This window comes from Lutra lutra, chromosome 1 (assembly GCF_902655055.1).
Source record: "Lutra lutra chromosome 1, mLutLut1.2, whole genome shotgun sequence".
NCBI classification, from domain to species: Eukaryota; Metazoa; Chordata; class Mammalia; order Carnivora; family Mustelidae; genus Lutra; species Lutra lutra.
The window spans coordinates 137,425,681-137,438,772 of record NC_062278.1 but is presented as its reverse complement, the minus strand read 5'-3'; the positions used below and the strand labels follow the sequence as shown (position 1 = coordinate 137,438,772).

At 37.3% G+C, this 13,092-nt stretch overlaps 1 protein-coding gene across 6 annotated transcripts in view; it reads left to right on the top strand.

The window, feature by feature from the left end:
• Nucleotides 1-13,092, top strand: part of SATB1 (SATB homeobox 1) — a 99,551-nt gene that overhangs the window by 85,025 nt on the left and 1,434 nt on the right. For 4 of the 6 annotated variants that reach the window (XM_047737729.1, XM_047737706.1, XM_047737715.1 and 1 more), the window contains exons 10-11: nucleotides 11,141-11,344; nucleotides 11,886-11,981. In XM_047737729.1, the coding sequence (XP_047593685.1) occupies nucleotides 11,141-11,344; nucleotides 11,886-11,981 (300 nt within the window). The remainder of the gene's footprint in view (nucleotides 1-11,140; nucleotides 11,345-11,885; nucleotides 11,982-13,092) is intronic. The other 2 variants (XM_047737748.1, XM_047737739.1) reach the window with 1 other exon arrangement.

Here is a 13,092-nt window from a genome sequence, read left to right as displayed (position 1 = left end):
TGGTGGCCTAGGTTAGTAAACCCATCACCGTTAGTTCATGGAAGAAATGCTGAGGGCCTGAACCAGAGCAGCAGGAATGGAAAATAAGGAACCAATTCAAGAAACCTTCTGAAGGAGTAGAATTGGCAGGAATTCATGGTTGTTCTCTTATAAAGCAAACAGACAAGAAAAATCAGGTTTTTATTTTATTTTTTAATATATTTTTTAAAGATTTTATTCATTTATTTGACAGAAAGAGACACAGCACAAGAGGGAACACAAGCAGGGGAAGTGGGAGAGGGAGAAGCAGGCTTCCCGCGGAGCAGGGAGCCCGATGTGGGGCTCGATCCCAGGACCCTGGGATCATGACCTGAGCCAAAGGCAGACCCTTAATGGCTGAGCCACCCAGGTGCCCCAAAAAATCAGTTTTAATTGAAGCTATTTGCTATTTTTTTTTATTAAAAACATATAGCTATTATAGAAGAAACAAAAAAAATGCAAGCATAAAGAACATAAGAAATACCCATAATCCCAATTAACTAAAGATAGCCCAATATATGTTCTTTATACACATGAGTATATATGTATACATACATATATGTCTGTACATATATATGTCTTACATGTATTCAGATGCTATACATACCTTTTAATTCCCTACTGAGATATATTTAAGTTAGAATCTCCTTTTGCTATCACAATTAATGCTAACATGAACATTATTAGAGTTAAATATTTGTATACATCTTTATCATTTATTTAGGATCAGTTCTCAAAAGTAGAATTACTGGATCAAAAAAGGCTTTTGTGTTTTAAAGGTGATTACTAGACATTTCTACATTCAAACATTTCCACATTGCCTTTCAGTAAGATTATACCAATTTATACTTCAAATAACAGCCTTTCAGCCCAGGTGACTGGGTGGGTGGTGATGCTATTAATTGAGTTAAACTACATCAGAGGAGAACCTAGTTTGTAGGAGGAAGATGGTGGGTTCAGGTTAGGATATGATAACTGACTTGTTTTCGTTAATTCCCTAGATAGTCAAATTCCTTTGGATTATCTTCATGATAATGAAAACAATAATAAAAATAGTGATGACATTCATCATGCTGTTACTGTGTGCCAATCCCCCTGCATGAATAGTCTCATTTAATTCTCACACACCCTATGAATCGTGGTAAAGTCATCCCCATTTTATAGAGGAGAAAATTAAGGTCTAGAGAATTTCAGTAACGACCTGGGCTATAGTAAGTAGTAGAATAAGAATTCAAATTAAAACCCAGGCTTTCTTAACAAGTTGGTCTTGGAAGTACAGTACATTCAGGAGATGAGGTCACAGGAATTAAGTATTCTCAGGAAAGTCCAGTAAGGTAAAGAGCTATAATAAGAGAATGGGGGATGTAGTCAGTTCAAAAAGCAACTGGTCTACCTGTTTTTCCTGGCACATCACTAATTCATCTCCCTCTTTTCTTTCATTATCCACCTTATTTTAAATATTGCCCACTTTTCAAGGCCATGCCAGTATCACTTTTTATCAGTAAAGACTTCCTTGACTACTCAGCCCATCTCTTCTTCTCACCACTTGGATCCCACTTGATGTTTGTCCATCATTGACCTTTATCATGCACTCCCTTGCACTGGTAGTTATTTTTGAATGCTTCCCAAGTATACTGTGAGCATTTTTAGGCAAGTACTTTCAGTTAAGTCATCAGACCTTTTTTCGTTATTTAGGAACCAGGCATGGGGCTGAATGTTTTCTATTTTATTTGTACCAGCCACAGTCCTGCAAGATTACTACTATTATTGTCTGTTCTTTGTAGAGGAGGATCTGAGGCTCAAAACGGTAGTTTGCTTAAGTTCACATACATAAATGCCTATAGGGGATATAACCCTTTATCGAAATCCTGAGGTGCTTGAGCATGACTTGAAGGAGAGTTCGTATTTGGATGGGCAGGAAAAAGGAGAAAGGGCTTTCCTGTTAGTACGAAGAATGAAGAATAGAGTGTGGGGAAATGCTGGGTAACACGTAATAAATAGTCCAATGAATTAGGACTTGAATGTGATTGGGAGTAGCCTTCAAGGCAGCTCTGGGGAGTGTTTCTTCTAGGGAGTGTGAGCATTTTCTCTAAAATGGGAAGTCTTTGAAAGTCATTTTGGGCAGTAAGATAACTTTGGCAATTTGAAAGCAGAACACCAGACCAGTGATTTTCATCCCAGCCTGTCTTTTCCAAGGGCATCTCAGAGATGGCTAGGGGGGTTCCAGAAAGCTTAGTTACACATGTAATTTATCTGTCAGAAAGGTCCATAGACTAAATTAGACATCATATTTATTTGCCTCTTGTAGGCATCACAACTCTGTGTGGTAGCACTTATTCTCATTCTCCACCAACATTGGTGTACTTTTTCCTCTGAGTTAAGAAAAGGAATGATTACTTAAAATCTTCTTTGTCAGAAATTGAAATAATTGTCCATTGGGAAGTAATTAAAAAGAATGTGTGGTGTCTAAGAGCATAATTCAAGGAAGAAGTGTCCCAGACTGACAAGGCATAGGTGAACAGGTGAAAAGGGGCCAATGATTCTTTATGATAGAAACAAGGCTAAAATTGATGAACCTTGGGAGTACTGAGTTTTCTGGGTTTTTCCCCACTTCAGTTTTCTGCTTTTTAATGACACTAACTATGGAGAACGAGAAGGGAATAAAAACTTAAGTAAGATACTGGGGTGCCTGGCTGGCTCTGTCGGTTAAGTATCCAACTCTTAGTTTTGGCTTCGGTCATGATCTCAGGGTTGTGGGATTGAGCCCTCCATCAGGCTCCGTGCTCAGCTGGAGACTGATTGAGATTCTCTCTCTCCCTCTGCCCCTACCACACTGCTCATGCACATGTGCTTTTTCTCTCTCTCTAAAGAAATGGATAAATCTTAAAAAAAAAAATTGATATTAATTTAAATATCTTATAAAATGTGTATAAATGTTATAAATGTTATGTGTATAATGTTATAAAATGTGTATAAATGTTAAACAGGAGCCAAATCACATCACTGAAACTTACATGTCAAAAATACATCTCAGTTGAGGGGAAAAACAAAAAATTCTTTTTCCAAGCCCATATTCAAGCATCAGGCATATAAGCCAGATTTTTGTTTGTTTCATTTAAGCTTTGAAGAAACTATCTTGAAAGCAGGATAGTTTATGAAGTATAAGAAAAATTAAACATTTAGGTTAGATATTTTCCAAATCTAATATCTTTAAAGGAAAAGGCAGCCTTTCTTTGGAAAAATTCTGTTTCAAGCTACAAGATTATTTTCTTGCTACTTTAATATATTATCCACAGTTTCATGCTTTTCTCTTCATTCCTTCTTTCTTCCTGCTCAGATTCTCCCTCCTGAAAATATTCTTTAAACTGTAAGATCTCCTTCTCAACAACCTTTTTAAGTGAGAACTTTTTATCACTCTGGCCAGATTGTCATCTGATAATCTTAATATGGATCAAACAATCTGTAGCAAAAGGAAAAACACTATATTTATGTGTGCCATAAAGTCAGTGGCTTTGAGAAGGTAGAAAAGAAAGGTACATAAAAACCCCTTTCACCATGAGAGACTATGGACTCTGAAAAACGATCTGAGAATTTTGAAGGGGTGGGGGGTGGGAGGTTGGGGGCACCAGGTGGTGGGTATTGTAGAGGGCACGGATTGCATGGAGCACTGGGTGTGGTGCAAAAATAATGAATACTGTTATGCTGAAAAAATAAAAAATTAATAAAAAAAAAAAACCCTTTCATTCTTTTACTTGCTTAAATTTTGAGCAAAATTGCATAATAGAAATTATTTACTAGGGCCCCTGAGTGGCTCAGTCATTAAGCGTCTGCCTTCTGCTCAGGTCATGATCCTAGGGTCCTGGGATTGAGCCCCACATCGGGCTCCCTGCTCAGCGGGAAGCCTGCTTCTCGCTCTCCCACTGCCCCTGCTTGTGTTCCCTCGCTCGATGTGTCTCTTTCTGTAAAATAAATAAGTGAAATCTTTAAAAAAATTATTTACCAATGATTCTGATTATTCAAAATTCACTAAATTTTAATGGGAGTTTTTCCTCAGATTGTATGAACATAAACCTCCAGAAAAAAAAAAAAAAAGAAAGAAAAGAAAGAAACCTCCAGGAAATTCTGCTAGATGCATTTAACCTCTTAAAGACAAAATAGCAAAAATGGACTCATGAGAAATTTATGGGTAGTCATTGTCTGTCCTATTTCCACAATATGGAAACCCACAGATTTTTCGCAAAGATAATAAGTTCTTTATATAACCTGGAAAGAGAAATGTAAAAATCATAATCATTTTTAAATATCGTGTTTTTTTTTCTTTTCAGCAAATACAAATACCAGAAACCATACCTTGAAAATAAACATATTTGGGGAATACATACACACACAAGTATCCCATTTAAATTTGTTTCTTTTTTAAGTAGGCTCCACACCCAACATGGGACTTGAACTCACAACCCTAAGTGTTTCTTTCTAAAACCCATCTTTAAATAAAGTGGATGTAATGTGCCACTTTTAGCATGAACATTGATTGGTATGTCTCTGTTCATGCTCATTTCCCATGTTTTCTTGAATAAGACCATTGTTAACTTAGCAGGAAAACTTATTCATGGTGCCTGCTGAGATTCTCTTCGTTGTACATAAAGTAGATGTTATTAAACTGGGGAGAAAGATTAATGTATTTCCTACTAATTCCATAGAAGAGAACATGTATCTTTATTAATGTTAATGGTGGGGGCCTCTCATTATGTTATAGAGTAATCTGCTTTAGCAAAGGTTTTTCTTCTGAAGAACTTCATAACATTTAAAGGTTAATATGTTAGGTAAAGAACAGTATCTTAAGATAAGCGTTTTTATTACAGGACATGATGGGATGGTTTTTATTAAATTATGTGATGATTTGAATGGGGAAGAAGAAAAAGTGCATCGCTTCTTGTCCTCAACTTTAATGACTTTAATCAAATAATGACCTTCTGGAAAATAGTTAATTTTAAGCATTTGGAAAGATCAATACCACTCTGCCACCAAAAAATGGCCTAGACAATGAAATTTGATGTATTTAAAGTATCATTTCACCCTCTTAACCTAGTAAATAATTTAAAAATACTTTCAATATTGCTTTGCCACTGTTCTGTTTCTCACTGTTTGAAGTGTGATTATTGTTCTTGAAAAAGAGGGTCGAAGTTGGTGCATGAAGCCGCCAGGCCTCAGACCTGGAAGCCAGGGTTGTTCCCTCTGTGAGCCTTGTGTGTCTCTGCATTCGGGGCCCCCAGAAAAGTACTGTGTGTTAAGACTGTATTCGAGTGTTAAAAACATAAAAAGTGTGAAAATGGAACGCTTCTGGGATGTTAAAGGGGTAGCTTAAAACGTCATTAGTCACTTTTCGTCTTTGTGATAGCTTTAAACCTTCATGCTAAAGGTGAAAGATTCCACAACTCTGACAATTAGAACCCATTTTCCCCCCAGCTTATAGAACATTGATATGAAATTACCCTTGAGTGCCGACAGCTTTGTAAATAAAAAAAAAATTGCCCTCTATTAGCATGTTTGTGGGCAGATTAAAAACTGTCTTCATTAGCATAAGTAACACTTACGGATTCTTTTAAAAGTAGAAAATTATTTGCTGAATGATAAATTGCTAGCTTTATAGTTAGTTGTTGTTGAAAATGTACTCATTCAAAATGCCTGGTGTAGTTTAGTCTACAATACTGAATTTTTTGTGTTGGAAGTACTATTTAATGGATTATGTACTTAATCCTTGTTCCTACTACTTGCTAAAATGTAATTCATGCTTTCCACTAAAATGTTTGTATCAAATACGTCCCTATTTAGATTGATTTCTTTTAATATCATATATTATTGTACTATATGCCCCAGAGACTGGAACAAAATACATCTGCAAATAACACCTAAAGATGAGGGTGGGGGGAATAAATACAGACTGTAAAATGTTTTGCTTTTTAGAATTCAAATTATCCTTCCATTTCTTAAAATGTATCTTTCCTTCTTCATTGCAGCAAGAATTGTCATTTTCTTTAATTTTTATAGCTCTTGGATTTTTTTTTTTTTAAAGATTTTATTTATTTATTTGACAGAGAGAGATCACAAGTAGGCAGAGAGGCAGGCAGAGAGAGAGGAAGAAGCAGGCTCCTCACCGAGCAGAGAGCCCGATGCGGGGCTCGATCCCAGGACCCTGAGATCATGACCTGAGCCGAAGGCAGCGGCTTAACCCACTGAGCCACCCAGGTGCCCCATAGCTCTTGGATTTAAAATGTATATGTACCTAACAGTAACAGATACATACCTGTATATTGTAGGAAATGAGTTTTTTTCTCTGAGAACGCTGAAGCCTCTTTTCTCCTGGAAAACTAGTTGTGTTACATGCTTCCACCTTTGTCACAGAACAGGCCCTTGGAAGGGTTCTCTTTTTGACGTGCGTGAGTCTGTAGAGGTACAATAGATTCATTCAAGAAAGGAGGTTACTTCTCTGACTCAATTAAAATCATTGCGTACCCCTTCTCCGTTACAATGTTCAAACTGAATTGACTTGAATTAATTGTTCTAAAAAGAGTGGAGTAGAAATCAGGAATTGAGTTTGGTTGGAAATTAGCAGCTGAGAGATGAAGGTGCCAGGATTTTTATTTAAATGTGGTACAACAAGATTCTGTCAGTAAAGCACATCATTAGAATATTGAGTTTAGAACTGCTAATTTTTCCTTTAAAATGAGCATACAGTCATGTGTTTCATGGACCATAATAAATTGCCATTGTGTTGTCATTGAGTTTGTTTTGCTTTTTTTCAGTACTGGTTTGGCAGTCATTCTGCATTTTCTCTTTCCTTTTTTCCCCCCGATCTTACTTTTTTTTTTTTTTTTTAATAGATCCCTCACCAAAACCAGTCAAACGAATGTTATTTATTTCATGCAGTCTTAGGTTTATGCATCTTCTGCACCATTTTCTTGCTTACGGTAGCAAGACATTTGCAGATGGTTCTTGGTTACTATAAAGTACATAACAGTATTTCCTTTGTGGCAGATGGATTTAAGACTTTTAGTTCTCAATAAATGTAGGTTTACAATACATAACTTTACAGGATTTGTGTTGTATATAACAGGTTTGAACATATTATCTCAGAATTCATCTGCATGGCATTTTCAGCTTATTCAGGGTTCATGCCAGTTTTTTTTAAGTAATAGGGGGAGCGCTGTGATTGATAGCAACAGCTCAAGGCGTGATTTTGAATAGAAACAAAGGGTTTAGAACAGAAGGTGTCAAATTAAACTTTGTCAGTTTGAAAAGTAGTAACATCCTGAAAGTTTTACTAATTTATTTACATGTGGCTACTGTTTATATTTTGCCCTTTTTATATGCAGTGTAATGTTGCTTGGCAAATTTACTACATTTAAAGTTTAGGTTGTTCCTTGTACCATTTTAGTTTTTGAGAATGGATCCGTCTCATTATTTTAAGGCTTTTATTCTCCTGTCTTTTCTACTGTACGGAACAGTCGTGATCTAATTTAATTTGGAGAGTAGCTCACTACTCCTGCCTATGGTCTTAAAATATTTCAAGTCCCAGAGACCACTCTTAAAAATGTAATTATGTTCACATTTTGCAGCAAAGTATTGCATTTCATTTCTTGTCTCTCCTCTACCAAGTAAATCTATACATTTGTCATTTAAAAACTAATACAGTATTTAGGGGAATCATCATTATTTGTCAGATATTACAATATTCTGACATGTTTATTGTCTTGCCAAGTTTATTTGCTCTAACAGTATCACTTATGGAAAAGTGACCTAGTAAAAGATATTGGGGAATTAGAAAGCTTTTGGCTTTTTTAGTCACTTTGGGCAAAACATAGATCAGATTACTGTCATCATTAATAGAGTCTCAATTGATAGGATCTGAGGCAGTAAGAATATTCCAAGGTATTTAAATAGTATTCGAATAAATTAATCTTATTTTTGCCAGCGTAAGTTGGGAATGAGCCAGTGTCTCTACTGACAAAGAACTAGCGTGTCAAAATGTCTGTTTTCCATTATTTTTTAAGAGATACACACATCAAGAAAAGCACTCCCCGCTTTTAGTTTAGTTTTTTTTTTTTCTTTCTTTTTGGAATACCCTTGTAGAACTAACAGTTCCCAGCTGCACCGTTAAATATTTTTCTAAGAAGCATCTGATTTCAGTCTCTTAAAATCATCATGTCTCTTGAAAGGCTAGCAGAGACATGCTTCAGACTTATAATTCATCAAATTATTTTTAGATAAGGAATTAGAAGTATTATTTAAGGGCAGAGGTTAATAGCAAACTACTGGAAATGTTATGTTAGTCATGGACAATTAATAAAAATAAGGATCCATCTCATAAGTATAGATACACAGAAGTGACAATATGAGCAAAATATTTGTTGAATGAGTCAGGGCTCCTTTTCTGAAATATTTGTTAAACCAGCGTGAGTGTGATTGTTTAGGAATTAGCTATCATTATTAGCCATTTTAAAAGAACTAATGATTTTCTTTTCCAAAGAACATCTGTGATCCACATGTTTTTTTCACATATATCCGAGTGCTAACTGATCTGTTACTTTAAGAAGTTCTAAAGGATTGGAAAAATTATTGGAGTTTTTCAGCTCTCTCCAAAAAGCATTTCTTATGTGAATTGTTCTTAATTTAACTTTTAGCAATTTATAGTTACAAACGTTTATTTCTTAAAAAAAAAAAATCTTAGATATTCCATGTTTAGCACTTACTGCAAGAGTATACAATACCAGCTAAGTACAAAAAAACTACCCTCCCCAGAATAACTTTTCTGTTGTTTTTTATGAACCTTCTAACATCTTGAAAGGTCAATAGAATTGTAGCAATTTGCTCTGTTCAGGCATGGGGGCCTCTCAATTTGCCGTAAGTGAAGAATGGAGACAAAGGAGAGGAGCGTCATCTACACCATAGTTAATATTCAAGCCTGCAGGAAGGTGTGTATCTAAAACCTGCACAACATCAGAACTTAGAGGTAAAGTGTAAAGAAGTAGCTGAGATATAGGAAAATATAAAATGTTTTCATGGCTCAATCCAGATAGCAAATATTTGCCAATAAGAGCTAAATAAACATCTCCAGGGCACCATATGCAAGTGGGTCTCAAATACTTCAAATACTCAAATACAGTTTGAGAGTTAATATTATACTCATATAAATAGAGCTAAAATATGACACATCATCATATTTTTCTGGAAATAAACATAGAGTTGCTGTGGTTAGAAAAGAAGCATATTCAGTGACATTCTAATCACAATTATTATTTTTTTAACTAATATTCTCTCAGGTAAATCTTCAGTTTACTGCTTGCTCTCTTAGCCTTGAATTACACATTCAGTGGCTTTGAATGGGTGCATGATTGCATGACCGACCCCTTGTACGTGTTTGTTTAATTACAAGACCTGCGGAGTAGAGAAACAAATGTCTCAGAAAAATTAGTAGATCTCATGAGGTTTAGCAACAGTCACTCACCCTTGGCTGGTTAATATGTGGGCCTTGGGAAGTTGATGTTATCAGCTTTCCAGCTTTTCTTTTAAATTCTCTCAAATCAGCCCTTTGAGGAAGAATGGGCCTATTTCTTTTCACTGCACATTGCAGTTGGAAGGGGAAGGAGAATTTTCTCCAGTGGCTCAGTTTGGGATGAAGAGAAGAAAAGTCATACCATCCTCTGGTCTCACCCCCGATAACAATCACAACACACACACACACACACACACACACACACTCTCTCTCTCTCTCTCTCTCTCTCTCTCTCTCTCCTTTGCTAGTTCTAAAAATCAGATAATAAACTGTTCTCATTCCACTCTCATCCAAGTAATTTACTTGGAATTTCCAAGGAATCCCTTCATCTTAGGTCAAGTCCCTAAAGCAGAGCCTAAGACAGGGAATCAGGTGTCTATGATTTGGTGAAGGACCTGGAAGAAGTGAGGGAGGATAGGGAAGAGGAAGGGGTCCAGTAAGATTATGGTCTCAAGTAGTCTGTATTGATGGGGGGAGGGAGCAAGAAGAAGGGGGAGAGCCATCTCCAGAGAGTAAATTGAAGGATTAAGTGAGTTGTCCCTTTGGAGGAAGAGGGTAGGGACATTGTACCCCTGGGTAAGCCAATCACTGGCCACCCCAGCGTGTGAGGGAGTCAACGAGGATGTGGAGTAACTGTCCAGTCATCTCCAAGTAAGGTGACTCCAAACACGGCTCCAGAGAAGAGTATGGCTGTGAGCTTTTAGCAGGCAGCACGCAGCTGGAGGTGGTTGCCTGAAGGGGGTCTGGGTGGAACAGTCCCTCTTACTCTCCGCCCCATTGCCTAGTGTCCATCATGCCGCTGAGATGAAGAACGTTTGGGATGAGGGGAGTCATCAGAGAGGTGCAGGTTTTGGCATTCATTGGACATTTCCTTCTCTCTCAGTTCAGGAAATCTATTAAAATTCTTCTCTGGAAATCATATGTTGCACACTGCAGTGGGCAGAAAAAATAGGCTCTGAGATGTCTTTCTGGAAAGTTGTTTCTTGGAGAAGTCTTCTAACACCCATTCTGATGATTATGCTTTACAATGGACAACATTCTTGCTCACTCTATAGCACATGTCCTTTCTCTGTCTCACACACACACACACACACCCAATTTACACATAGTTTCCTTCCGAATATAAAAATCATGAACTTTGGGAATCCTTTTAGGAAACAAATTATTTTAAAAATCTATCTTATCTCTTAAATACCTTCAGGAACTCAGATGGCCGCTCATCAGACAAGAAGGCTGGGCAAGATGAGAAGCACGTTCAACTTTGCTTTTCTCCTATTTCACGTATTGCAAAGTCCGTGGTAAATGTGTCTTGCCCTTGGAATCTTAAAAAACATGACTCTTTTACAATGCAAATCTGAACATTTATTGGAAACAGCCTGCCTCCTTGATAGCCTCAGCTATTTTCTCTTAACAGGTTAAAAAACTTATTTTTTTTTTTTTAAAGCAGATTGCAGTGTTTTTGAGCTTAGGAAAAAAGTTAACTTCACAGGGTCTTTTCTTTTTAGCCCTTACTGGAAAGTATCAACCCCCCACAGGCACAAACTGACCTATTATGCCCTTGTCTCTAAGGGGTGGTTGTGTGAGCTGTTGCGCTGGAAAGAAGATCCTTCTCCAGAAAACAGGACTCTGTGGGAGAACCTCTCCATGATCCGAAGGTTCCTCAGTCTTCCTCAGCCAGAACGTGATGCCATTTATGAACAGGAGAGCAATGCGGTGCATCACCATGGCGACAGGCCGCCTCACATTATCCATGTTCCAGCGGAGCAGATTCAGGTTCGTTTACCTTGGCCGATTCAATATAGCACTAAGTAAATAGAGCTTTAAACTTAGCTGGGAAATTCGCATTTCTCTTCTTCCCGCCAGTCTAAACATAGGCTTTAGCAAGAGACAACGATACACTGCCATCTTGCTCAGGGGAATAAAAGGAAAATTAGCACACTTTTTTCAGCATGTGTATTGTGTTCCTCTTCCCTCATGTCCCCACCCACTAAGTGGCAGGATCCCCCTTTTTTGCCCTACCGGTTTGGCAAGTGCGTCTTTGTTAGAATTGGGTTTTTTTTGTGTGAGAGCTCAAATTTTTTTAATGACTATCAATACTGCCCTTTTGGAAGGGAATTAACTGCCGTTTCTGTAGAGAAGGTTTGTACAATCTCAACTTTCTACCTTGGATACTGTCCAAAGAGAGGAGGGGAGGGAAACCTAATTGGAATCTTGTTTCTGACTCCTCGGCCCTTCCTTCACCTTGTAGCTGTCTCCCTACAACCTCACAGAACACAGGTTAGGGGTGAGTCATGTCTTTTTGTCTTTCCTTTAGAGCCCCTCTCCCACCACCCTTGGGAAAGGAGAGTCTAGAGGCGTTTTCTTACCGGGCCTGCTGACCCCTGCACCATGGCTCAGTGCTGCTCCCCAGGTGAGCGGGCACAAGTTACCTATGCCAGCAAGAGAGGGGGTGGTATAAAGACCTGCTCCCTTGGTCAGGATTTTCAGACTTGGCAGAGGACGTACTAACCATGGTGGTGGCCAAAGACCACTGTGCCAGCAGATTCAGCCTTGTGCTTAGCTGGTCATGTCATGGGACTTAACCTGCATTCATCCGCTGAGGGAACCCCCCTATGAATCTAGATTGGAAAGCTCTGGGATCAGGTAGTTTGTGGTGCCCTATGGCCTTGATTTCTAAGGAAGAGTGTTGAATGAACTGGAACTATAGAACCTTTTCCTATTAAATCTAAGGGGATGTTTTTAGCTTTTCCCTTTAAGAGAAAATGCCACTGCCTTCCAGAGTCCTAAAATTCTACTGTCTTTTTTGAATCACCTGAATTATTTTTTTGGTATTGCTGTGGGGGTGGGTGGGGAATATATATATATATACAATATATTATTGTTTTAGCTATATATATAGCTAAAAACAATAATAGGGTTATCCATCAGTAGGAAAAAAAAATCCTTGAGTATGTATTAAAGATAAATTGGAAAAGAGAATTCCTTAGGATATCAAGCACTAAATAATCATGAAAGCCTGAAAAACTTACTGTTTAGCAAAAACAAAAAAAAGAGAAAGGTATATGTATAGTAATAAAAATAGTACTTGTTTGAAGATGTAAATTGTTTTTAATAAAATTGTTTCTTAGGGGGATAAAAAGAAATGCTTAGGCACAGTAAAAACGTGCTAATATTTTGCCGCTTACAGGTTGATTTGCTTTGATGATAAGAATTATGGTTATAGAGTATACAGTATGTGCATGTGTCACACATTTGTTATGTATAATTGTGTATGGAAATTACAGCACATATACAGACACTAATTATGAAGAAGTGTCTGTATACACTAAATTTAAATCCTAATCACATGAGTTTACTATAGACAAAACAATTTGCTAGCCGTTGTACAGTGGATCAAACTTTTATTTTTCAGTAAGAAAAAACTTGCAGTGTCAGCCTAGTGCAATTTGGTAAGAAATTGTGTATTAAATCCGAACTGACTGGTAGGAAATTCACAAACGTGAGAATCTCAGAAATCCTTT